Below are 26,894 nucleotides of genomic sequence, written 5' to 3'. Positions count from 1 at the left end.
TCTAGCATCAGATAATTTCTCCCTGCTGTTACAGAACTTGAATTTGTAGTTCTCAATTTGTTGCCCTCCTTTTTTCTCACTGTATTAGAAATATAAAGGGACTTCTGTGCAACTTGGCAGTTGTGAAAACAAGTTCCAGGATAATTTTCTCATTGCCCTTTCTCTATTGCTGATTTGTTTAGAAAATGTCCAAGGCTTTTTTAGCACGTACACAAAAAGGTCACTGCTGTGCCTTTGTCTTCTCATATCAGATTTTAGTTCTTATTTGATGCCTGCTTCACAGGTGAGTGACAGATCCATGTGTCTTCAGAGCAAGTCAAATTAATTCTGTATAATGCTCCCCAGTCTCTGAGCTGATGAGACCAAGGAGAGGGACTACTGACGTATGGGCTGTGATGCCCACAGAATCAAAAAAATATTCAAATTTGTCAAATCAGTTGAGATAAAGCCCACAACTGTTGAGAGATGTCTCTGATTGGAGCTTCTTTCCATGTGTGGAAAAGTAAAGACTACTGTTTTGGTCACTACAGCAGGTTGAAGGTACCTCTGTGGTTTTCAAAAGCTTTCCTGATGGCCTCTGTGGTGACAGTTTCATTTTTCTCCAGGCTGACTCTGCTGACTAATGAAAGTAATTGTGACAATGTTTCTGAAGCTCATATTAAGCAATCCCGTGAAGGAAGGAGGAAGTCAGGGAAAAGCCCAAAACACAGATTTGCTTAGCAAGATCAGTGCCTTTGCTGCTGGCTCCAAGCAACAGGCTTAGTGTTTCTGGTCCTAGTCCTTATTTGGTGGAATATTTTGCCTGGTTCACTGCTCCATCAATGACTGGTGCTGGTGGCATGGCTCTGGGCTATTTAAAAGGCATTGGGGAAATTGCTGTGAAACTAGTGGCAACCAATTAATATGATTCACATACTGGTGCCTGAGTTAACACTGACAATGAGAATCTGAAGCTGTTTGCAGCAAAGAAGTTCTTGAAGCACATCCAGAAAGTATTAACATGCTGCGTGCCAGGTGGTGAGAAGGTCACTGGGACAGAGATAATGAGCAACTGGGAAAAATTCACATGGGAACTTTTATCTGCTCTAATTCTACCACCATTCCAGCTTTGTTCTGAGAATTGCTTTGCTGTAAAAGCTAATCAAGCTTTTCAAATACCTTTAATCACCAAAGTGTAGAAGAAAATGCATTTATCATTGATTTAGCCTGCTTGGTTTGGGCCTCCCCAACCCAGCCATTATCTTCCTCCTTTAAACAACTCCTTTGTGAAATCCTTCTTTAAATAGTGAGTTGCACAGGCTCAGCTAGTCACGTTAGTAGATTTCCCCTTGGAAAGACATACGAGAAGGAAATGTAGAAAGATAAGAGATTAACTTGGAATATTCATGCTAGGCAGGGGCTTTTGCTCTATGAGCTCCAGGGAGTCAGCTAAGCAGCCAGGTCAACATGGCAAGAGCACAGACGTAGTGTTCAAGAAGAGACTACTGGTTTTGACCATTCCTAATAGTTTTACAGTCCTACTAAGGCATGGACAAAAATCTCTTTCTGCTTTACCCATATTCCTGTTTCTTAGTGTTTCGTTACTGATGAGCTGAGTAGACGTACATCAGAGAGAATGGTGGGCCTCAGTGCTGCCGTTTGCAGGGGAGTTTGAAATGGCAATCCTGCTTTTCCAAGCCAGAGCTTAATTTATACTGACCTCATTAATGATGCTGATGAAAGGCAAAGCCAGTGTTTCTCATACATTTGAAAGCTGATCCTCCATTTAGAGAAGAGGAAACTGATCTCATGCACCCCGTTTCAACACTAAATGTCTGGGAAAAGCATGTCCACCTACCTTTTATGTGACATCTGAGCTTACCCTTTTTCCATCCACCAGTCAGCCCTGCATACAGCCTCCTGACTGAGCAAGGTCAAATGGAAGTCTGCTGTCTTGGTGAAGCACAGAGATGATGGGCAAGCCTAAATGCGTGTCAATAGGGAAAGATATAACAAGTGAGGGATAAAAAAAAAGTTTTGATATGTCCAAGGAAGAGGATAAATATGACAGATAAAAACACTAAACTGTACTCGACACTATCCCTTTAACAGAGGAAAGATAAATGTTTAAGACAGCTGCATATCCTTTTTGGTGGATTAGCACTATTTCAGTTTGTGTACTGCATCCAAAAATTTCAGCTTGAGCACTTCAAATCCAGGGCTCCGTATATTTTTTCAAGTGCTTACGATTAGTTTATAACCATCTCTGCTGAATGCCTTCACTGAAAATCAGGCAGTCATGGAGCAGTTGTTTCCAACACGCTTGGAAATATCATGAGAGCCAAGAAATTAAATGTTCATAGCCTTTTTGAAGGGTCCAAGAATGTTAGTACAGACAGTCTGCCTACTTTCCATTGAATACCTTGGCCAGTTACTCAGAACTAGATGTGCCATTCCAGCCTGCAAAGGAAGAGGAGAGGGAGCTGGTTCCATCTGTGATAGGAGGTGGTGCTTATTATTAGTAGTAACACATTAGTAACATCACCGACCACAGTCTTACATCAACTCAGAGTTGGCTTAAAACTTCTTAGCAGGGATACTGCTGGTAGCACAGCCACAACACTTGGGATCACTGGGCACATTATTTTTTTTTAATAGTGTTCTCTTCAAGATCTTTCTACAGAAAGTGAGACTCAGAGGAACCATGTCCTTTGAGGTTGTTTTGGAGGGATTTTTTTGTGGTGGTGGTTTTAAGGCAGTGGGGGGAGGAAGCTCTTCGCCTGTTAAGCTGATGCTGTGCTGTACTGTGCCACCAAGGAAGTTCACAGAAAGAGTGAGAAGGCACAAAGCCATGTGCAAACACGAGCACTGTAGTTCAAAACCTGTGACATTTTGTCAGTTTGTATTTTAGGACAGTTTTTCTCACCAGGTGGTCTACAGATCCCTGACTTTAAGAAGCCTACAGGTGTCAGCTAAGAAAAACCAGCCCACTGTCTTTATGGGATCTGCACCCCCATGGAAAATCTTTAAGGATACTGCAAATGTAAAAATGTTTGGGAAAAACTGCTCTGGATTATGTCCCTGAGAGTCTTGTTTGAGTTTTATTTTAAATAGCAGCTAGTTAGCTATAGCAGTACACTGAGAACACTTACATGGAAATCAGTGTCAAGAGATGAAGGGACAAGCCCTCATTCACAAGAAGAGCACCTCAACGCCAAGTGCGGAACTCTCCTGAGTTCTTGTCTGTTCAGGCCAATTAAAGAGATTCTATCTGACCTACTGTTACTACTGGGACAGAAAAATCGTCTGCTGCATTATTTTCCATGTTATTCTGGTTTACTGCGCACTTCTTTTTCAAATTCTGTTCTTTTTTTCATGTCACCTAGAATGTGCTTGAAAATTTAGAAAAATTCTAGCTTGTTTGTTCATTTGCTGTTCTTGCCCTTCTTTCTTCACAGAATCTTATGGCGAGAGCCCTGTACGATAATGTCCCCGAATGTGCAGAAGAGCTGGCCTTCCGCAAAGGGAGACATTTTGACGGTGATAGAACAGAACACCAAAGGTCTTGAAGGATGGTGGCTCTGCTCCTTACACGGCCGGCAAGGCATCGTCCCAGGCAACCGTGTGAAACTCCTGATAGGTCCGGTGGTACAGGACAGTCTGTCTGGCCGGGATACGCCCAGTTCAGGACTGATGAATCGGTCTTTCAACCATCAAAAGATCTACCAAGTGCCAAGCTCACATGCTGTAGCACAGGACCCTGTCTACCAAGTGCCACCTTCCCATCAGAATCAGGGAATTTACCAAATACCCACTGGTCATGGTCTAGTGGGACAAGATATTTACCAGGTGCCACCCTCCATGCAGAGGTGTGCTGATGGTCCAGCTCTGACTAACAAGGTGCGTGCATTTGCTTTTCTTTCACAGCTCCAAAGCAATTCTCTTGTGCTGCCCACCAATGAAGTGGTTAATGTCTAGTGCCAGCCTGTGGGCTGATATATATATAAAAATATATATAAACTGTATCAAGTTACAGCAGTAACTTTAATTATTTGTAATTAAATTGATTAATCAGCTTAATTTGCGAGGGAGATTCACAGTAGAGCATTTTGGAGCTGCTGCTAAAGGTGAGGGGGAGTATGTGGTCTCACGTCCTCCCAGGCTGAGGCACATCTGGCCTGTGGCACTCTTGCATTATGTGTTCAAAAGCGCTGCTGTAGCAAGATTAACTCTCCCACATATTAATGAACGGTTACATCACCTGCCCAAGTAATTTTTGTTTAATTAAAAATTACATACTGTGTTGCTGGAGAAGTCCCAGTGGACTATAAAGAGTGTATATACTATAAAGAGGAATCCATGATTGACAAGGCAAGAGCCATACTTGTAAGAGTGAGGGAACAAGAGGATGATGATAACAAGAGATGTTTTAATACTGAACCTAAACCTTGTAAGAGTGCATTTATGTTTACCTACAGCTAAATTTCTTGATTGAAAGTGGGAGTTGCAACAGCTCCATGATGGAGCCATTACTGCAGCAGTTGACAGAACTCCCAAGGCTCCAGTGAGAGGCATTGCATTTAGTGGATCCCCACTTATTTCTGTCCTTCTTAGGCTCTCCCCATCTCCTGCCACGCCCTCATTTTACCTTCATAAGATACTTGCCAGGTACCCTGGTACACACAGTGCACAGTCACATTGGTGGAAAAGGATTAAGAAAGACACCCAAAGAATGAAGGAGATTCTCCTGGTCTTCCAGACCCCTTATTACAAAGCCAAAAAGAAGTTCTTCCATTCCCTCCATTCCCAGTTCAACAGCTTCAGCTATTAGCATCCTTCTTCCCTTTAGACTTTAAGGCACAGCATTTATATCCAAGTTACGTGAGCAGATGATGTCTCTTGTCAGGAAATTCTTGTCTGGTTTAAACTTTAATCTCCTAATTTAGACTGGCAAGACAGTCTGTTTCATGTTTTTCCCCCAGCTCTCCTGCAACCCAGCCTTTTTCGTATCAGGCCTGTGGAAGACATCTTCTAATGCTTTTATTTCCTTGTTATAATTTCATTTTCCCTGATAAGACTAAATGGATTTTTTTCCCTTCTGAGCAAGAGAAAAGATCTGTGAAACTATTCCAAGTCAATTTATAAAGAGGTTTGCTTGCTCAGCTTTTCCACAATTATGCTTTCCAGGCTGTGCAGGAAGATAACATGAGAAAATTGCACTTGCTACACAGGCAGAGATAGGAGCTTTGTTGGAGCACTTATGTGGGTTTTCTTGATAACTCTCACGTATTTTTTCTCCTTTTCTCCTTTGCCTATAGACAAGATGTAGTGAAATGTTCTACAGGGGCAGTATTGTTTACCTATCCACAGTAGCATTTAGATACCCTCTAAGATAGTCAGTGAGCACCTGGTAAATACGTATTGATGGGACAACACAGAAGAGATCACATTTTAGTGTGTGTCTGTAGGAAACATTTTACAGAGCACTGGATGTTTTACAACCTCAGCTCTCCATCTTGGGCCACAGGACCTTCAGCATACTGCAGAGCTTCAACAGAGGTCTGTTGAAAAGCCCAAGTGTGGAATAGTTTTGGGACCTAACCTGCCTAAATGACTATTAGGATAGTTTACTTAGCCTAATACATATGTGTTTGTACACTGCACAGAAAGAATTTTCCAACTGCGTGTGAAATCTCTTCTCCCTCCTCCTGCCCCCTCCAGCTCCACTGAAACTAACAGGACATTCTGCATAAACCTGATTGCTACTAGGACTGTGTTAAAACCCTCGAAACACTGAGAAACGGAAAGCTTTGTTTTAGTTTAAGTGCAAACTTCTTGTTGAGATGCAAAAATCAGAAGCAGTGAAGCACCTGTTTTCTCCAGGTTTCTGCCTAAGAACTTTTTCAACAACCTTGAATATGCATTTTTATGAATTCAAGTCACCTTCTGTAGAAAATTATTTGTCTGCTTTATAACTTGTTTTCATTTAATTCCCTGCAACCCATGGAAGGCCAACTATGCTGCATGAAAAGAAATGGCTACAGTGCTAAGTGTAGAATAGCTAAACACATACATTTATAAATCATTTTACCCTGATCAAAGTAGATATCAACCTGCTTAGCACTAGCTAATATTTGCTACTTGCTTTCATCATGACTTACTTAAATTTATTTAGCCTAAGAGCCCTTTGGTCTCAGTATTCACCGTTTATTTGTGGCAGACAAACCTCACGGCAGCGTTCTGCTTTGATCAGAGGTAGACATATCTCTAGTGCTTTGGAATTGCTTAGTTCTACAGTAAATAGAGCCCATTGGGATTGAAACCATGGTAGACAAGAGAGAACTGTAGGGTTATTAGTGAGGGTGGATTCTGAGGTAAAACATACTCCATTCTTTGGTCATCCTAACCTTGCTAAACTGCTATTTAATGCTAAAGCTGCAGCTCTCTGCTAATGGGTTTGTGAAAGAAAAGCCTAATTAAAGGGAAGCACTTTAGCACTTTTGTTCTTTGTCTGAGGAAACAGTCTGTCCTTCAACAACTCCTCCTCTAGGGATCAGTAAAAACAATCCTTAATATTAAGGAAAGCTGGACATCTTGAAGATTTAATTTGGGGAATCTTTGCTTTGTCTTCCAAAGATAATTAATCTCTTTTCTCGGACTTGTGACACCTGCTCCCAAGGCTTAAATGAACCACTTTGCCTCCTTCCATCAGCAGAGTCATCTGGTCAGCAAGCTGTGTTGTTTTGGCTGTTTTAAGGACATTGAAGAGTTTTGCTATGAGCACTTCTATGTGGAAGCCTTCTCCCTTCCCGTAGCAGTAGCTAGAGAAGAAGACCATGTCCTTTAGACACCACTCTTAAGCGGGACCAGCAGCAGTTTCTGTCCTATCCATTTCTGCACACGTCTGCCTGTTTTCTTTGTGCAGATGTGTGGCTTGGCTGCCATACAGGTTTTACAGGCAAGGCTTAGGAACTGCTGTCAGGCAGGAATTGTCTAGCCTCAAGCAGCAGTAAATCAACAGTGGGCACGTTATTAAGCTGTGCTGAGGTAACGCATCTTGTTAGCCAGAAAGGCAAAGCGAGTCAAAAAGGAGTCCTGAGGCAGGTAATTACAATGATTAATTGATTCTGACCAAGCTGGTTGTTGACAACAGAGCTGTATCTGCTCCCTCTATCAAATAAAATAGCACCTTCTAAAGCTCACCCTCCCGATGACAGAGATAACGAGGGACAGTTTAAAATTAGCCTTGGTTAGCCCCAAGCTTTTGTAGATTTGCTGCAAGTTTAGTCACAAAACAGTTACACCCCTAAGTGTGGAGAGCATCTGAGGAACATAAAGATGTGAAAGCTGTATCTTAGAATTTATTCCCTCTTTGTGTGCTCTGCTTTGAAACTTGCTCTCATTTGCGGCAACCAGCAAAGAGAAGGAACCTTGAGACATTCAGGAAACCTGGATTTTATCCTTGCTGCAGAATTCTGCATGGCTTTGAGTGGTGTTTCTGCACCTCATCTGCGAAATATGTGGGTTAATTATGAAGGAACTCATTCTGTACAGATTACTTTAAGAACATCCTCTGGGAAAGGTGCTGTCAAAGCACAAAGTCTTGCATCTGTGATTAATCATGAGTTCACACCTAAGCTTTAAACTGGGGAAAGCTACACATGAAAAAAAGTCACCAGCATCATTTAGACACTCTTTATCTGATTCAGTGTTTTCCCCAGCTGGTCTGTTGTGCTGTCCCTGCCATCTTGAAAATAGTTTTGGCCAAAAAATTTAAGGGAATTATTTTCTTGTTGGAAAACAGTTTTGACAAACTCTGAAAGCTTTCTGTAAGAACCAGGAGCTCTCAGCAGAACTGCTGATTGAGGGAACTCTGTACAAAACAGAATGAGGCTTATGTACCACAGCTGTTCGACCAGGGAAGAGGCTGCACTGCAGGAGTCACCAGCCCTGAACAGCAGCTCCCACAGGGCACAGACTAACTCAGGCAAATAAAGATTAATGCCTTGGAACACACCAGCTTTTTCGTATGTTGGTCTGTTTGAACTAGAACTCTGCAGTTCAGGAAACACTTAAGAGTTATCCACCTTCTAAAAGTGGATAGAGCAGAATAGGGGAGGAACTCATCTTCATCCCTGGCCTATTTCCAAATATAAACATGTCCTTGACAAATCAAGGGTTTCACACCCCACCATCCTGCTAACTCTGCCTTTTTCAAGAGGTCACTGCCTTCAGCAGGAGGTTTGGGTAAACCATGGCTAAGGGAACAGACCTTGTTCCCTGGTCTTTATTGTTGTATTTTTTATTATTATAATACAGAGTTATGTTGGTTGACTGAACTAGAAAGTGGAAACGCCATGGCACGAGCAGCACCACCCCAACAGTTCCAGCACAGGCTTCAGTAGCAGGAGCCAGTTAGCCCCATTATGACGTTTTTCCTTCCAATTAAATAAGTACTGTCTTAGCTGGGAAGAAACAAATGATTGCATGTAACATTTGTTCCAGAAATAAGCCTACCTTTACATTATTATCTTTTTTTTTCTTGCCTATTTTCATATTTGTGAGGTAAGAAGAGACATACATTAAGCACAGTAAAGAATTGTGTGGCAGATATATTTTATTATCCAAAAGAATTGGAACATATCTAGTATTCTGCAGCTTGTCAGCAAAATGTATTTTCATTCAAAGTTATAATGTCCCCATTTACCCTCAAGTCTGAAGTACCACAGTTTCTCCTGTGATAAGGTAACAATAAACATATAGTCCCCTCTTTTTTTTCCTGCTTTCACATTACAAATTCTGTTTTGGGGATTTGTGCCCCTCGTAACAAAATACTGCTTCAGTATAAGAAGTGCTGAACACACAGGAAGTTTGCTGAGTGCAGCAGGAATGGTCCCACATACCTCAACACTCAGTGCTCTGTTTCACAGAGTGTGCTCTAAAGGATGAAAATCTCTCAAATTAAATGCAAACTCAGTGATTAAAACAGCACACAGCCTTTTTCTTAGACTCAGGAGTTTCATTTGTAATTTTCCATGTGACTGTAATAGAACGGCCATTTTACTGTAAAATTTAGTGCAGTTAATCTATTCTCAGTAGTCTTCATGAAAACCACTCAGTGAAGAAACCCTCATCCACAAGTCAGAGTAAGCAGTAGTTATTCACTGATGTGATTTGTAGAGAAGTATTATAAGAAAAAGACTGCATTTTATTAGGGTGAGCAAACATATGAGCTCAACATTACTCCTGTTTCTTCCTGAGCTCAGGGCTCATTTTAATCAGTTCTATTTGTAGACCAGAGGCATGCATTTTCCCCCTGGAGTATCACAAAAGAGGCCAGTCCTGTAATCTCCTCCAATAACCGAGGTCTCCAGGGACGCAAATCTGCCTGCCCAGGCATAAGCACAGCATCAAACCTTAAATAAAAAAAAAAAAAAATAAAGAAAGGAAAATGCAAGCCTATGGACTCTTTCCTTGGTGGTTTGAAACCTAACTGGACCTTTGGCTATGTCTGAAACGGACACTAAATTCAGGTAATCTAAATTTCCCTCTAGGTACTAAAAACTAAGTGCAGCAGCAGAGCATTTTAGAAAAAAATTCCACATAAGTGGAAAACTGATTATTCAGAAAGTGAATCTAATCATAAGGAGGAAGTGTGGTTTATGGAGATAGGAAATGAGTAGATGAAGACAGGTTGCTGACCATAAGAAAGCACCGTTGTAGTGACATCTAAAGGCTTGGCAGGCATTCTGTGATTTTGGAGATGTTTTGATTTGGAGGAAGACTAATGAGCACCAGAATATCATCATTCCATATGTCTGGCGTGGAAATGTTTCAATTTTTCTTTTTTAAATAGCAGGGATAATACTGGTGTTTTGTGTTTTTTGGTTTTGTTTTTTTTAGCTTAAATCTAAATTAATCTTTCTCCCCAGACAGATTTGTCAGAATGAAAATAAAGTGAAATTCATGTTCTTAAGTTCTAGGGAGACAGAAACCTTCCATAAGCCAGTCCATCCCTAAGAAAATAACATATTCCTATTGGGTCTTTCCATCACAACTTTTTCATATGCACAATCAGTCATGTCTGAGGTCTGATATAATTATTATACAGATGCAACAAACAATTAATGGTGGAGTTTATCTCTGTTTGAAAGGTGCCTATACCTTCCATAAACTTGCCACAGCAAGCAGAGCTAATCTAAACACAGGTTACTAGGAGCACTTGTCTGTACATGTGCCCAAAGAAACCCATACAAAATTGGAGCCAGCATACAGCTTGTGAGCCAGAGAACCTCTACAAATCAAATTAAATTGAGCTTCTTCCTGATGGAAGGTTTTGTTTGCCTGCCTCTGTCAGAGCAACGTGATTCCCAGCCTAGATGATTTAGGGACACTTCCATTGTTTCTGCCCAAGTGTACCTCCGAGAACACTCTTGTGGAATTGAAACTCTTTGGCAGTGCTTCATCTCAACCATTTTTTTGCCCACTGGGAAATACCAATTCACAAAAACTGAAATTGTTGGCAGGGAAGGATCTGTTCTGAGAAATGTCTTAAAGGAAGGGAAACAAGAAGTCATGGAAATACCCTATTACAACAATTCCCAAAAGAAGCTTCCCTCCACCAACTTTCCATTCAATATAGGAGGGAAGAAATAACAGAAAAAAGAATTGAAATTAGTTGTTTGGACTGAACCAAACTGGTTTGTTGCTTGTGAGCCTTTAGGATTTTATGTCATTCACAACAAGACGCTCTCTGCCCCACCTGTCCCACCACCTCATCTTCTCATCCTTTTTCTTTCTTTCCTGTCTCCTCCAAACTTGCTCTAAATTTAGGCTTCTGTCTTTGAGAAGAGACAGAGTATTTCCAGCATAGAAAACACATGCGTGTTAGCCAAATGGTTCTTCATGTGACAACCATTTTAAAATGGGAAGACTAGACAGACTGGGATGGACAAAACAAAGCGCTACTTTTTTATCATGGGCAAGATACCCGAGTGCTGAGGTGCTGAGTTTTGCCACATGCTTTTCATTAATGAAAACTGCAATTCATATTTAATCCCAGGTTTCCAGAGAATTCTTTAGCAGATACACGTATTTCTCCACTAAAAATTATTACACAATAATTTGAGGGGTTTCTTTCTCCATCCATAGACATTATTTCAGAGTGTGTGCCTGTTCTATCACTAGTCTTGTAACGCATCAGCTCTTTATCCCTGTTGGCCAATGCACACAAAAATGATGATGTCGCTGTGTGTCTAAAAATGAGTGATTGTTGTGGGGATGGCACTGGTAAAACTCCTAGCAAGAGTGCTGAACAACTATCCTCTTTCACACTCCTCCTAAAAATGCTGATAATTTAATAGTATTGAGTATTTTTTGCTCATCTGTCGTTCTCTTCGTTTCCTCTGAAAAAAAATGGGATGCTCTCAGAAGTGTTGGTTTGACTCTCTTTAATCACATTTTGAAAGCAAGAATGACTCTTACCAGAAGCTGGGAAATACCCCTTCCCAGTCAGCTTTGCAATTCAAGGCTAGCCAGCACCAAGCCTGTTCCACTGAAGCAAGCAGAAAGTTGTTCATAACACAACTGGCAGAAAGCCCCAGAGTTGATGTGAGAAAGAGCGGGGTCAGGTCACAAAAACATCATAAAATAAAAAAAAAAAACCAGTAAAATCTTACCAGTGACAAAATTGTTGAGCTTTTTTGTGCTTTGTAGTGCTCATTCAGGTAAGGTCTGGAGAGAGAGAGAGAGAGACCTTTCTATCTGCATTTAGTTTGTAGTCATGAACTCCAGTAAGGAAAAATTCTACACTGTCATTCAAAGCTACAGTTAATGCAAGTCAGTACCATTCCATCACACTTAATACATCCCTGTCATTTTATACTAGTCAGAGCATAGGCTATTTGTGTAACTGCACAGATTTAAAAAAAAAAAGAAAAAAAAATTGTTTGGAAAGACAAGAAACCTGCACTTCAGTTTTGGGAAAAATACGAAACTGAAAAACAGTGTAATGACCCTGCTTTTGTGTGCTGGTTAATGGAAGAGGTCACACGAGAAGTTAAAAAAAGAGGATTAGGCTAGTTGCAAAGCAGTGGGCTATACCCTTTCCACCAGCGGTTGAGGGTTTGAATCAAGGCCAGCTTGCGATTTCACACTTTTATTTTAAATTTGTTTCACAGCTTCTGCTCTACATCTTCAAGACTCACAACCCAAAACGGGTATAAATCTTGTTGAAATAATACAACCTCAAAAGCAAGACACCCGTTTCCATTACTTGTTTTTATTTACATTACAATACCATGGGGGTGTTTTTTAAGACTGAGCATCTACTGGTGAGAGAGGCACTTCATAGGCACATTTAAAAGTTTGTATTTAAATGCCTGAGCCTGCAAAGGTAAGCATTTTTAATTTAGCACAGCATGAATCAGTGACATCTGGACATGCTTTAGCACTGAGAGCAGTTACAGTTACAGCAGAATCTTCATGGGTAAAGGTCTTGGACAACAACTGGTCAAAAGGTAGAGGAGAAAAGCGGGTGTTTTGAAGATAAAACAACATCAACAAATAAATGAGTTCTGTATCAGTGTTGTATTTGTCATGTATTCTTATCTTCACACATCTGAATATTCTAAGAAAATTCACTGGTGAACACCCGCTCAAAGACAAGCAGAGGTGTCACTGTACGCGTTGATGCCGCATTTCTTTCCGCCTTGCTGTAGAGCTGATAACACACTCAGCCCAGAAAACTAATACAGGCATTTCTGTAGATTTCCTCTTGCCTTGCAGAAGCATTTGGTCCCATAATGGCACCAGAAATAACACATAGTTGCAGCTACAAGCCAAGTGCATTAGATGAAATGGCCCTACAGGCTTCCTCTTCTCTGTTTCAGCTTGTGAACCTTGATCAAAGCTCTCCAACAGTTCGGCCTTGGCAGGAAATACTATACTGGAACGTTTTATGGTGGCCTGATGTTCATACATTATGTAGGTTAAAATAAAGTGTTATGAGTTCATAATCTAAGACCTATAGCAACTTACAAATCCAAACATTTATAAGAGTGAGTATCCTTAGCACATGTCAAGAGTGAAGCTCCAACCTTCACGCACTGACAGCAGGTAAACACTGTATGTGATTGTGTATAACAAATAAGTTTGTTCTTGTTTTTCAGAGCAGACAACAGAGAGTGATGCAATAGGTATTACTGTCAGGAAATTCATTATCATTCACTAGATATCTTGATGCAGCTTACAAAAGGCAGGAGTGGAAATACTATGTGCTTTCTGTAAAAAGGACAGAATTTTAGCCAGCTGGTGAAAGAAGGACCAAGAGGTGGTTCACTGCCTGATCTGACATCATTCAGTGGCTCCTGCCACTGCCTTGCAAAAGGCTAGGAGTTCAAGATAATATGGATTAGGTTTTTTTCCCCTTAATTCTCTCTGATAACGATTTCCCCATATTCTCTTTGTCTATTTCATGCTCCTTACAAGCCTATAAGAGCACAGGTAGCTGTTACGCATCCACTTAACAGGCTCAGGAATAGAATGGCAACGATTAATAGTTTTGTATTAAATTTATAGAAATATTTTACAACAGACAACACACATGATTTTTTTCCATTTACTTGCATTTTGATGAATTTTTCCCATACCCAGGCTTTATGATAGCCCTATTTTGTGCATCACCATTTGGCCTCATCTGGGGTGTAACTCTTCCCAGGGTAAGCAGTGAATGGCAGTAGCTCATCAGCTGCTGAGAATTGCCCATGGGGTGAAGAGGAGAGCATCGTGGGAGGAAATATGTTTTAATACAGTTCTTTGTCCAGATTTAAAATACATATGTAGGATTTGACTCACATGCCTCTTCTTTTCCACCTTCAAAAAGCACTGATCTATTTTAGGAGATGCAGTCAGCAGGCATCAGTAGGTTCTTGGGGTTAAGAAACCATACTGGGAAATAGCAAGTTGCCCTTTTCAGCTCCCCTCTCTGCCTGTGGTTTGGGTGCAGCAAAGTGTTACAGAGGTGAAACATACCTCTGCTTCAGTTCTCTCACCTGTAAAACTCAGTTGTTTCCCATAATTCTGCGTATCAGGCATCGCAGTTCATGGGAACAGGCCAAATTATGTCCTCCACGGTACTGCTATAAATTCAGAGTAATTCTGTTTGCTTCAGTAAGTTTATTTGCTCTTTGTCCTTGTTAAACAATGTAAACTACAGTGGTGTGTATCTGCTGTAAGCACGAGAATGGTCTTGTTGTTCCCTTCTTAGTTAGGAATGTTCTCTATTGCAGGCTAATATCCATTTTAATCCTAGAAGAAATAGAATGTTGGGGTTTTTCCACTATATTTAAGAAAGAGGGATTAATGAACCACAAGACAGGATATTTTGTAAAGTATATGCACATTCAGCTCTTTTTCTTGGTTAGGAACATGCCATTGGCATGGAAAAGGCTCAAGTAATTGCTTTTGGAAGAGCATGGTCTTCAACAAGAACAGAACAAACTTTCTGCTCAATGTCTTTGTTTTGCAGTACTGAAAGTTTGAAGGCTCATTACATGTTTCACCAGAGCCAAACGTGGTCCCTGTTAGTTGCTCTGCATAGATTAGGTGGTTAACAGTGTTTTGAGAATGTTGGGCTAAATAGTTTGTGGGAACACCATCTGTTTCCTTTAACACATAAACAAGGAAAATTGCTGGTTTGAAATGCAGGATTATTTTAACTTTGGTGACCACAGGCATTCTTCAAAGAGAAGAGGTAAAAGGAAAAATAATCCTCATGAGGTATGAAGTTCAATGACATTTGTTAGAAAATAAATTTCTGAGTACCAGACAGGGCTGCTATCCCTGTTCTAGAAGTGAGACAAGGGGAATGTTTTCTTTGCAGTCACCTCCTTCCTTTTAAAGTCTATATTCAAAAGTTAACTGCCATCAAAAGTGGAAACCATAAAAAATGGTTCAATGATGCATTGAAAGGGCTGAGCATCCCATCCAGAAGCAGTAAGTTTGTTTAAATGTATTTATGGGTGAATATCCAACATCAGAAGTTACTTTTGACTGGGTTTAGTACCTTTCTTACTTCATCGGCCCAGCTACTTTTCTCTTCCTCATTTGGAAGAAGCAGTGCAACCACGTGTTCTGACATTCCGTGTGAGGTCACCTCTTGGGGAAATGAGACTAAGAACAAACGCTCCTCATTTTCACTTTGTCAGGTAGTGTGGGTATTCTTTGAATTACAGTTACACTGTGTTTCGTTTTGGTGATGAGCTGCTTTTGATGTGAATTGACTAGAAACAAGCAGTCCAGAGGCCTGGCACCTTTGGCTTAACAAAAAGCGTTGGAAGAAAAGGTACAACGGGAAACATTGTTGTACTCAGTAAAGACCTGATTAGCATCTCCAGGGAATTTTATGATGGAATTGCTCACAACATGTTGTTACTGGACAATAATGCTCCATACAGGAAAATATACCTGAGTCACTGGAAGAAAAAAATTGTTTTTCATGTTATCAACAAACTTTGTTTGTTGCTGGGTTTCTTAAGGTCATACTTTATGCCTTTTATGTAGCTTTTTCAGAAGCCTGAAAAGGAGCGGGCATAGAAGCCTCTGATGCATTTTTATTTGGAAAAATCAATGTCAGCTTAAGCAGAGCAGCCCTACAGACAGCTCAGGTCTTCTGTCCATAGTCACTCATATAAGCAGCCTGGACTCCTGAATACCCAGAATCAGGCATTTTGTGTTTTAACCTTTCACTTTCTTTGACAACAGTTGGAAGTACCCACACCAGGGGTTTGTTTCAACCAAATGAAGGAGTGATGCTGCTTGACCACTGCTTCAAGTTGGTCAGGTCTGGGAGAGTGCAAAAGTGTCAAGACAGATGATATAAAAAGTGTAATGCTAAATAAAACTGGCTTCCTTCATCTGTCCCATCTAGCCTTAGTGTAGTTTTTTTAGAATTGTATCACAGCACAGTAAATAAAACCAGCAGCCTTGTAGTACTGTAAACCTTTCATACTGCATCTGGTATGTCAGCATTTTTTGAAAAATGGGAAGGGTCTCTAAAGATGAGCTACAAGAGTAAATGCAGCTGCATGAAACTCCTGTATGCAGAGTGAGAGAGAATCTCTCTGCAAGTGCTGGGCATGAGCACAGCTTCTCTTCCATGTATGTTTCAGGCTTCCACAGTGCAAGACTATCATCTGCTTTGCAACCAGAGATCGTTTTTGCAAAAGCAATGTTTACCTACAACAATCATGTTTAACAAGAAGAGCAAGGGGTTTTACATGCATGTACTTAGGGACGTGGCTTAGTGGTGGACTTGGCAGCATTAGGTTTGTGGTAGGACTCGAAGGCCTTAAAGGTCTCTTCCAACTTTCTGTGATTCTGTGGCTTATTACCTGTGCTGCTCAGATCAGCTCCCCTTTTTTTATGTTAGAGGCCTGTGATTTTGCTCATGGAGATTAATTCTCTCAGCAAGAAGAGAGTGGTGATGTCTTGTATCCTGAATGAGTTTAGTCCTAAGATGGGTAGGACAGTTACTGCTGAGCCTGCTTAAAGGCGCTTCTCTAAAGTGCTGTGCAAGGCTTTGAGAACTAAGATGTCCTAAAGCTTCTGCAGAGGTGCTATCCGTTGCCTCCACAGGCAGAACTGTCAGAAGCATTACAAATCCGAGGCCTGGAGGAGATCGAGTCAAATTTTACTCCCGCTCTGGATTTAAGATAGAGTTTGGCTTCTGGAGTAGAACACAGCTGAGAAGGGGTTATAAAAATTTCAGACTGAGGGACCAATATCTGTCTTTTTGGAGCCTGACACTGCCTGACTGCTGCTTTGCCTGGCTAGACAACAACCATCAGGTAAAGCAGAGACAAATCACAGCAGTGCACTGCTTCTCCCTACTTCCCGGACTGCCTGGAGCCTCTTGCTGCCTGCCATGAACACTGCATTGTTGCTTTTCTCTGAGATGGTCAAACAGTTTCCCAGCATATTAGCAAGCAGCCTAATGCCATAGTGTTCACAGCAGTAGAATGGGCTTCTCATGGAGATGGGCTACCCAGGAAACAGCCCTTTGTTTTTTACTGCGCGTTGTCTGTTCTCCCAGAGGAACCCTTTTGAGCACCCAGTGACTCATTACTGAAGCATTTTCATGATTGTAATTTTGGAGCCCCTGGAAGGAACTTCTGAGTAAACATTGCTTAAAACCAAATCCTTCTGTTCTTTGGTAGAAAGGATTTGACTGGCAGCACACAGCTGGGAAAAAAGAAAAGGATGCAAAATATATATGGCAAACTATACTAGTCTGATCACTGGCCCTCAATGGCAGAAAAAGCATGAAGAAGTGATGTTGATACAAGTTAGAATTTTCTCAGGCAAACAAAATAATCCCAGTATTACATGAGAGTGACCTGGGAGGGATAATGTCTGAAGTGATCCATTTTTGGAAGCTTCCAGTAACTTCAGAAAGAACTTCTTTAAAATGTTGTCGGTAGATACCTTTTACAATTCAGCAGGTGACTCCATGGGAGAGGAACAGTCTCTCATAAATGCAATACATTTTTAGATTATTTTAAAAAAAACTTGTACATATGTAAGCCCTATTAACCACACACCCAGTTTAGCAGTTCTCTCCCTGAGAGAACTGACCCAGAGGTGAACTGACCCAGCTCCCTGGAGACCGTATCGCTTCCAGTTCCTGTCTTCAGTTGCTAATTCAAGGAAGAGCAGTTGCAAAACCCACTGTCTTCCCCTGCTTCCAGGCATGAATGTTTCTCCTTCCCTTAAGGCACATGCAGTCAATGCAGTGACTGGTGCTGCCAGGAGCACTGCCTTGGGTTACTCACACTGAACTGGGTGTGTGTTGGCGTGGCAGCCACCTCAGGGGGAGGATTTGGGGATTGCTGCATGGTACAGGGACAGAGATTGCCCAGCAGTGTGTGGGCAGCAGGTGAAAAGAAGGAAAGCCCCTGTTGTTAAAATAGCAGAGAGGAGCTAGCAGGTTAGCATGAGGGACTTTCCCTGAAGACCTCAGTCAAGCAGAACTCACTCTGAAATCTGGCAGATGCTAGGTGGGATTCCTTACAACAAAAACTGTTACAGGTTTTTGACCGAGCATTTGGGCTCAATCTTGCATACATTTCCAAAGTTAGGTAGCCGTGGTACAAAACTTTCCCCAGCTGAGTACAAAGCCACATTTTGTACGAGCCTATGTAATTTGCCATTTTATGCCTTCTGGTTACAGTATTTATATTTTTTCTTAGAGCTAAATAGTATCAGCAGAAGTTAAGTTGTCAGCCTTTCTACTACAAACTCAGCTCTTTTTTGGGGTTAGGTAACATTTCTTTTGTACCACATTATATTGAAATTCTGCCGTGCAGATGCTGTCCAAGACATAAGGCATTTATTTTTCACAAGATTTTATTTGAAGTCATTATGGTAGTTAATGGTTTACAAAATGTCCAAGAATGTAAATTCTAAGCTTTTTTGTTTTTCAGAGGCTGTTATTTCATTACATACTTGAAGAATGGCTTAACATTTCCCATCTCTTAGCCACTAACATAGAAAAACCAGAGACAGCAAATTTGAATGTCCTGCTTTGGAAGGTTTAAGCATAGCCTTTCTATGCAAACAATTTTCAGAGCCACAGCTCACATCAGTTCTCCAGGATGTTGTGCTATGGAGTACAGTTACATAATACATCCTGCTATATTAGGTTGGAAATACCTCTGCAAGTAAAGGGGTAGACTCGCAGAGGCTAAACCTTGTATTTCAAGCCTCTGACAATAAGTGGGGCCACACACTTAGTAGGATTAGCATGTACACAGCCCTGATCTCAGCAAGTGGATGGTGTAACCATTACCTCATGTGGTCTGTGCTAATGGGAGATCAGTGGGAAGAAGAGACCAAGCTCTCAGACCTGCTGGAGAATCTGTGCTTGACAAATGGAAGATATTGTAGAGCAGTAGCAAAGCAAGCAGACGTGTCAGGACTGGTCTGGAAAGAAAAGATGGTGCATTTGTAGCTACTAACAGTCATATTATGGTGTTCAGCTCTCAGAAGTGTATGTAGGCTGGTGTTTCTAACATTGCCACATGAAGCGTGAACGTTAATAGGACTGGATTGTTTATACCCTGTGCAGTAACAAAGAGAGCATGCCAAGATTCTCGGAGACTTACGTTTCCTTGTTTTCTTTTATCCACAGGTAATAACTCCAGTGAGGTCAGGACAAGGTTATGTTTATGAACTGCCTTCCAAATACCAGAAGGATACCTACAGATATCCCCCCTGTTCGCCCTCTCCAAGGGGTAGGTACCAATAAAAGTGCCAACAGGGCTGACAGGGCACAAAGGGTAATGAATTTCTACCAGAATTTTACGAGCAGTGCAAATTCTCTCATTTCACAGGGAAAATATTTTTTAATTAGATGCTGTGGCTTATTCACAGATCACAGAAGTATTTCAAAGTTGTATTTGATGTTGACTAAGATTTGGCAGCACACCAAACGCAAAAGTCCCATTTGTTCTCTGTGTTTTGATCAAAGAGTATATCTAAACTGAATAAACTTGCTGCCTGGGAACGATTTTTTTTCCTGTACTTTGTTGTTGCATAGTTGACAGTAATTCACTCAGTAAGGGTAAAATTATCGCCTAGATGAACAGCTGCTATGCAGGGAGTTGTTTTCTCCACATATCAACTGCACCATGTCACTGAACTTGAAATATATCTTTGTTCTGGGGAACACCTTTAGCATTCAATTCCAAGGACCACAATGTAAAGTGGATGCTTGCCGGACCTGTAACTCAGCAACCCTGCATCTCTCCAGAGCTCTCTGACAGAGCAGCTCCTTGAGGGAAGAGTGTTGAAATCCAGAAGTACCTAACACAGACTGACGCCGATTGGCTGGAATCATTAGGAAGTCTGGGTTAAGAGACATTCGGACAGTGGTCTCATGCAAAGTGCCTCAGATTGCCACATGCAAAACCCACTGTAATGTAGGACAAGCGACCAAGTCTGATGCTTGAAATACCTGACAGCTGTATTGTCTGCTAGAAAGACAGCTCACAGTGCACCCGATAAAGTAGATGGATGATGCTGACAGGGACAGCATTAGTTTCAGAGAGTTCAGGGTGTACTAGTACAGGCTTATTCCTCAACCCCTCTAATCTCTCTCAGTATGGCTGTGATCAGTTCTGGTCGCATGTGTTCCCCTGTTACCCCAAGAGGTATACATAGTAGACTGACCTTGATTTAACTCTCAGGATGGAAGTCAGCTGTGACTTCACCTCTCCTGCCTGCTGTCTACACAGTTGCCCAAAGGAGACCTAGCAAAGTGCATTTCCTCGCAACTGTCCAAAATACCAGGCAAATCCAAGCAGTTCTCCCATATGAAACAAACTGGAATTGCTCTGATCATGTTCAGAGTGTTTGAGAGGAAACACAGAAACTAAGAAAACTCGTCTGAGATCAGAGCTTTTGCTGAGGTGACTGTAACCAATTTATTCTTTCTTCAGGTATATGACATTCCCCCCACATCAGTTAAGGGGCCTGCACTTCCAGTTCACATGGGAGAAGCAAAAGCTTTAGGAGTGTATGACATACCACCTGCCAGAGGGGTAAGTATTAGTCTGTTTCCACAAGTTCCTGTATTTTCATGTCTGACCAAAGACATGTTGAAACAAGAGTCCATGTATAATCCTGAAGGAAAAGGAGATTCAGTACTTCAGTGATTTCCTTAGGTTCTTAAACTGCTAAAGCTGGTAAAGTGAAGCACTGCCCCAAAATTAAGGTTATGAACTATGAATTGATAATTAGACCTACAGTGTCTCTGTGGCAGCATGCTGTTTCTTTGGATTTTGCTGCTTATGAAAATTGCATCAAGATAAATAATAAAAGGTGAGATACTAAAATTGAATCTGAGTCAAACTCAGGTAAGTAGCTGACTCTTTGAAAGTCAATGGCAGATCTTCCATCCCATCATTTTATAGGCCATATGTAAGGTATAACTGTATGTTTTTCTAGTCAGAGGTTTTTTCATGGTTTACTTTCTGTCCTTCAGGTCTATGCTACACCTCAGTCTGTGTGCCAAGATGATACAGGCCTGAGGGAAAATTTGCAGGATCTTTTCATCTTCACTGGGCCACAGTGTAAGACCAGAAGGAGCATATGATATTCCTCCTCCCATCACCAAAGCAACTGGAAAAGAACTTAATAGATTTTCCCCTGAGAGCCTGTTATTGCCGGGTGGAATGCCGCAGACACAAAGTGTTTATGACATCCCTATGAACCATCAAAACCATTTTCTTGGACAGCAAATTGCACCTGAAAAAGATGTTTATGATACCCCGAGGGGAATTGCATTTTCAGGACAACAGGCAGGACTCAGTAAAAGTCTCATTGCAGAAGGAAGAGAAGGTGTATATGACGTGCCACCAGCAGTCCTCCAAGACAATAGAGGCTTACAGGATGTGACTGATGGGATGAATAGGTTGTCTTTCTCCAGTACAGGAAGCACAAGGAGCAATATGTCCACATCTTCAACAACATCAAAAGACTCTTCTTTTTCAGCATCAACTGCACAGGACAAAAGGCTAATCCTTGATCCAGACACTGCTATAGAGAGGCTCTGTTGCCTCCAGCAGATGGTGGAGACAGCTGTCAATAACCTCACAGCCTTCATTACACCAGACTGGCGGTCCTATGGATATATGGAGAAACACATCAATGAAATTCACACTGCTGTGGATAAGGTAGAGCAGTCACTGTGGGAGTACCTCCAGTTTGCAAAAGGATCAGCAGCCAATGCTTCCTGCCTACCTGAATTCAGCCTTCTTAACAAAATGAGGAGGGAGGTGCAAAGGCTGGAGGACTCTCACCAGATCCTTACCCAAACCAGTCATGGCTTGAACAGGTACAACTGGTCTTTGAATGTCCTGGCTGTTAACAGAGCGCAGAACAACAAGTGTGACGACCTGGATCGGTTTGTTATGGTGGCAAGGACAGTGCCGGACGATGCCAAGCAACTGACCACGACTATCAGCGTCAACGCAGAGGTGCTCTTCAAACAGGCCTTGGGCGGCTCACGTTTCAAAAACATACCTGAGAATGTAATGAACACTCCCAGCTGTGTCTATGACAACCCTCCCATGCGGCGTCACGGAGAGAAGGCACAGAACCACGGCCGTCCCCTTCCTCCGCGCCCGAGTCGAGGTCAGCACCCTTCCAGTACCTCCAGCGAAGGCTCAGAGAAGAGCTGGATGGATGACTACGATTATGTCCACCTGCAGGTAGGTCAACCCAACGCCTCGTTCTGCAGAAGGCTGTGCCAGCCTTGTCCGTGGGTTTTGCAGAAGCTGCTTGCAAGGAAGTAGCAATCTATTGTCACAGTTACACATATTCAAGAGTAATTTCTCCAGGGTGGTTACTTCCTCTCAAATAGGATTTTGCCTATGTAATAATGATAGCTTTTTGCTCTGCCACGCCATCCTTTTACTTTCTGTACTCTTAGTGGTGCACTACCAGTGAAAAAGCCAGTACAGAGCAGTCTCTTACTTGACCTGTGAGTTGTCATTTAGCTCAGGAGCAGTTTTGATTTAACACAGTGTCTTATGTTCTGTGAAACAGGGGAAGGAAGAGTTTGAAAGGCAACAGAAGGAGCTGCTGGAAAAGGAAAATATCATCAAGCAGAGCAAAATGGAGCTAGAGCACCATCAGGTATGTTCAGCTGGGTGCTATAGCCGCACTGAAATGCAGTGTTCCTCACACACAAGGAGAACTGGTCACATAAAGCAGGAGAGGCCCTTCCCTTAGCAGTGTCCACAGGCTGGAGTCATGTAAGCTGTGTATGCATGTCAGCACACACAGTGAAGTCCCATGTGGGGTTTGTGCCAGTCAGGCTCCAGCGTTAAGGGATTTATCAACACAAAAGGCAAGGACAGCCATTGTCACACTCCAGGTGGAAACCAGTGAGCATCGAGACTTCTGCACATTCCTGGCCCTGTACACCTGTGTCAGCAGTTGCTTATACCAAAGAAATTTTAAGTATTTACTGCAGAGCAGTTATTCTGAAGATCAGCATCTCTGCCCCATTCATTTCCTTGCTGCCACTTTGCAACTGAGTGGAAGCACAGCTACAGGTCTCACTGTTTAGAACAACATCTCTTATGGCAGGAATAAACCTTTCACTTCAAAACAATTTTCAGTCATCTCAGTTTAAGAGACTAATTGGTTTTTTATACAGTGCACCATTGCAGTGGATACAGATAATAAAAAGCAGAAAGTTTAAAAACTCCAAAATTTTACCACAGAGGAGAAGCAAACTGTGATGTCTCATAGAAAGGGCAGTCACAAAGCCAGCTTGAGAACTTAGCTTTCCTGACCTGCAGTCCAGGAGCTTAATCACTGGACCATGCTGAACACACGTTCTGCCTGCACATCTGTTCAGTGAACATCAATACCATTAACTTAAATATCATGCTGAACATCACTTAAAAAAATAGGTCACATAAGATTAAGGGCTGCCACTTTTCCCTCATATTAATTCTTCAATGTGTTGTTGCCATATTGAATGGCAGAAAACTGTACAAGCAATGAGGAGGTGAGAGTTAAAGGCTTTTCATCTCAAAATCCCACAGTGATGACAGCTTTTTAAAGGTTGTGTAGGAGTCGTTGCCACTTGGATCCATCTCTCTTGCTTGTGATTTCAGAATACTCCAAATGAGCAACAGCCTGTAAATTCAGGAATTTGGGTTGTTTGGTGGGTTTTTTTAATGTAAATGAAGTATTTTAGATGTTTTTCCTTTCTGAACTCAGTGTGTTTGAATTTATGGTAATCAAAGCCCTTGATCCTAGAAAAGCTATTGCTGTTTTATTTAGCATAAGGTCAGCCTAGGATACTTGGGGGTGTCCCGAGGCGTAAGGAGAAGTTGGTAATATATAACAGCATCTTACAAGAATGCTCTCTGAGGAGAGATTTATTTTTTTTTCCCTTTCAGCTCAGTCAGTTTCAGCGTCTGGAGCAAGAGATCACCAAGCTGGTAGAGAATGACACCTCAAAATGGAAACCGCCTCAAGCTCTCCAGAGCACAAACAGCACTGCCACCTCCCAAGACAGCCGCCTGCTTTTGTTCTACTCCAGCCAATGTGAGACTCACTTCAACTCCCTCCTAAGTGCCACTGCTGCCTTTTTCAGTTGTGTCAACTCTTCTCAGCCCCCCCAAATTTTTGTGGCTCACAGCAAATTTATCATTTTCAGCGCTCACAAACTTGTGTTCATTGGGGACACGCTCGCAAGGCAAATGACAACTCAGGACATATGCAACAAAGTGATGAACTCCAGCAACCAGTTGTGTGAACTGCTGAAGAGCGTTGTTCTGGCCACCAAGGGGGCTGCCTTGAGTTACCCCAGCACAGCAGCCCTACAGAAGATGGTGGACCGAGTAACAGAGCTGTCTCATCAGGCACAGTTGTTCAAACTCTCACTGGTCCAAATGGTGTCCTTATGAAACCCAGCAGAATCCAATCCATGAGCAGCAAAACAAGAACAGAGAAACTGGAGCTATTTTTATGTAAATGTTATCTTTTTTTTTTTTAGATATTTTTTTATTAAATCTTTTAAGTACATTCTTGTGCATTAGAGAGTCTAATTAAATCAGGGATCTGGGAATATTGTTCGGTTCTGTATCACGTTTCTTATACATGTTTAGATTTGTATACAGTGCATATATGTATATGTTGCTACATTCCCTAAAACATCAGTTAAGCACCTTAAGAGTTAACACGTCAGGTAAACAGTGCATATCTTTTGTATATACAGCCTGTTTCCTCAGTATATTTGTTAACTGGATGCTGCACTCTTCTTGTTTCATTCCATCTCGATGCTGGTACATGGACTTGGTTGTGAAACCTACCTGTAGCGATCCATGGAGCAAGTGTAATGGTTCTCATAGAACTCCATTCCCTTCTTAGAAGTTACTTTCTATAGGTTAATTCCGTGAAGTTTAACTCCTCTGGATGTTATGTTGGTGTGTGAAACATTTGGTCATTCTGACCAACATATATGCACAATTACAAGGAGCAACATGTCAAAGCAAGGTGTACAGCATTTGGGAGAAAAGCATTTTTAGGCCATGTAAGAAAGAGAACCTTCTAAGGAGGAAGGCAGAATTGTCACAGTTACTATCTCACGGCATTCAGATTTCACTGTTTCTAATAACTGTGCAACGCTGGATTTCAAAATGTGGATGGATTCCCAGCAATGTAATTTCATACATCTTTACCTTGTATGCACTTGCATTTGCAATTTAATTTAACAGTCGGAGTTGAAAGCCTTATTGTTTATGGACTCAGTGTTATCCTGAGGGCATCCCAGGATCCACTGGGGTCATCTTTGAGACTGTGGATGAGGAGTGTTTCAGAATACCAATCCCTTTCAGAGGGATTAACATACAAATTGTAATTTGTATGGAAGGAAAAAAAAAAGCTTAATTTAAAATAACAAATATTCCAACATCTCTATAGCATACACACAATTTAACAAAGAAATAGCACTTAATTTTCTAGTACATATTATTGAGAATTAATTGCATCTATTGCAATTCTGACTTCTGTTTAACTACTGGGCTTTTTTTTTCCAAATTCTGTTGCATAGATGCCGATCCTTTCTGCACTACCCTGCTGCCAAAAAATGACCTCCAGTTTTAATGGGGCCATTGCATCAGTAAGTACACAGCTAGTAATGTTTAATGTAGACACTTATAAATTGTTAGCAGAGTGGTAGACTCCTTTAGAAATGTCATGTATGCTGGTTGCTCTAAAAGATGTGTTGGCTTATTGGTCTTCACCTGTTGCCTGTGGTCTCCAGCCTAAAAGCCTTGCTTCAAAATGAGCAATACCTCAGGTAAATTCCAGGTGATTCTGGCATTTTTAAAGCAGAAACACTACTCTCCTTGTATAATTCAAGGTAGTCCCACATCGATGTATTCTGAGCACTTGACAGATCACTGGTAACTACAAGGTCATGAGATCAGTAGCTCATGGAAAACGGGCACTTGTGCCTAACTCCGTACTCTACTGATTGTAGCCAAACACGTGCCTTATTGAAATGGGATTTGTCATCTTAGACAACAAAACCATTGCAGCAGTGTGGGAAATACTGCAGCCTTAATGGATGGTCTTAGAGTGAAGATCACTCCTCACTATCATGATGTCACTTCCAGAGTCTGCAGAACGTTTCTGGAAGGGCAGTGGAAGCCAGACACCCCCATCTGGCTCAGAAAGGGCTCCAAGGCTTGGCCTGATAGAACATCCCAGAAGGGCAGTTACACTATTGTAGCCCATAGCCAGTTGCCAAAAAGCAATCCATGTGAACCTGTTTTGTACTACTGTTGTTTGGGATTCTTCTGGAACTCCTTGTTCAATTTTTTCACTGTATATTCTTAGAAATTCAAAATACGATTTGAAGATCTATGTTGATAGTTTGTGCTTTCCAAAGGAGAACCTTTATGGTAACCCTGTATTACAGTTTGTTATCTTGTTGAGAGTCATTTTGAAACGATTAAAATTACTAGCTTTTTCATATAAAGAGCCAACTTGGTCTAATTTTTTCTTGTTTTCAGAGTCCTCTAAGCATGTTAAAAGAAAATGTTGCTGATTGCTAATACTATCAAAGCCATTCTAAAATGAGGAATTCACTTGCCATTTTTTCACTGTCCGTGCTTACACCATGAAGTGAGAATCTGAGGGTTTAAGAGAAAGGGACAGACAGCTTCTTTGCCTGTCCGGAAGAAGCAGGTGAAGCATTTATCCAACTCAGCTACACAAGATACCAAGTCCAAAATACAACCAAGGTCTACGGTACACTGATCCACACTCGGGCCCCTTTCCCAGTGTCTATTCCTGCTACATAAGTGGCATCCTGAACCACCTGATCA

The 26,894-nt window shown here is 41.5% G+C and overlaps 1 protein-coding gene across 1 annotated transcript in view; it reads left to right on the top strand.

Moving 5' to 3' along the window:
* NEDD9 (neural precursor cell expressed, developmentally down-regulated 9) overlaps window positions 1–26,552 on the top strand; it is a 38,335-nt gene extending 11,783 nt beyond the window's left edge. Inside the window, 9 exon segments of the mRNA XM_050331131.1 lie at window positions 3,396–3,500; window positions 3,502–3,879; window positions 19,169–19,240; window positions 19,242–19,271; window positions 20,478–20,579; window positions 21,023–21,085; window positions 21,087–22,250; window positions 22,588–22,677; window positions 23,958–26,552. Coding sequence (XP_050187088.1) covers window positions 3,396–3,500; window positions 3,502–3,879; window positions 19,169–19,240; window positions 19,242–19,271; window positions 20,478–20,579; window positions 21,023–21,085; window positions 21,087–22,250; window positions 22,588–22,677; window positions 23,958–24,467 — 2,514 coding nt within the window. The 3' untranslated portion in view covers window positions 24,468–26,552.
* Window positions 26,553–26,894: the final 342 nt, after the last annotated feature.

The sequence above is a fragment of the Myiozetetes cayanensis genome, unplaced genomic scaffold (genome assembly GCF_022539395.1).
Source record: "Myiozetetes cayanensis isolate MyiCay16 unplaced genomic scaffold, myiCay2020 scf1, whole genome shotgun sequence".
NCBI classification, from domain to species: Eukaryota; Metazoa; Chordata; class Aves; order Passeriformes; family Tyrannidae; genus Myiozetetes; species Myiozetetes cayanensis.
Note: the sequence above shows the minus strand (reverse complement) of the source record. Positions and strands in the feature narration are given on the sequence as shown.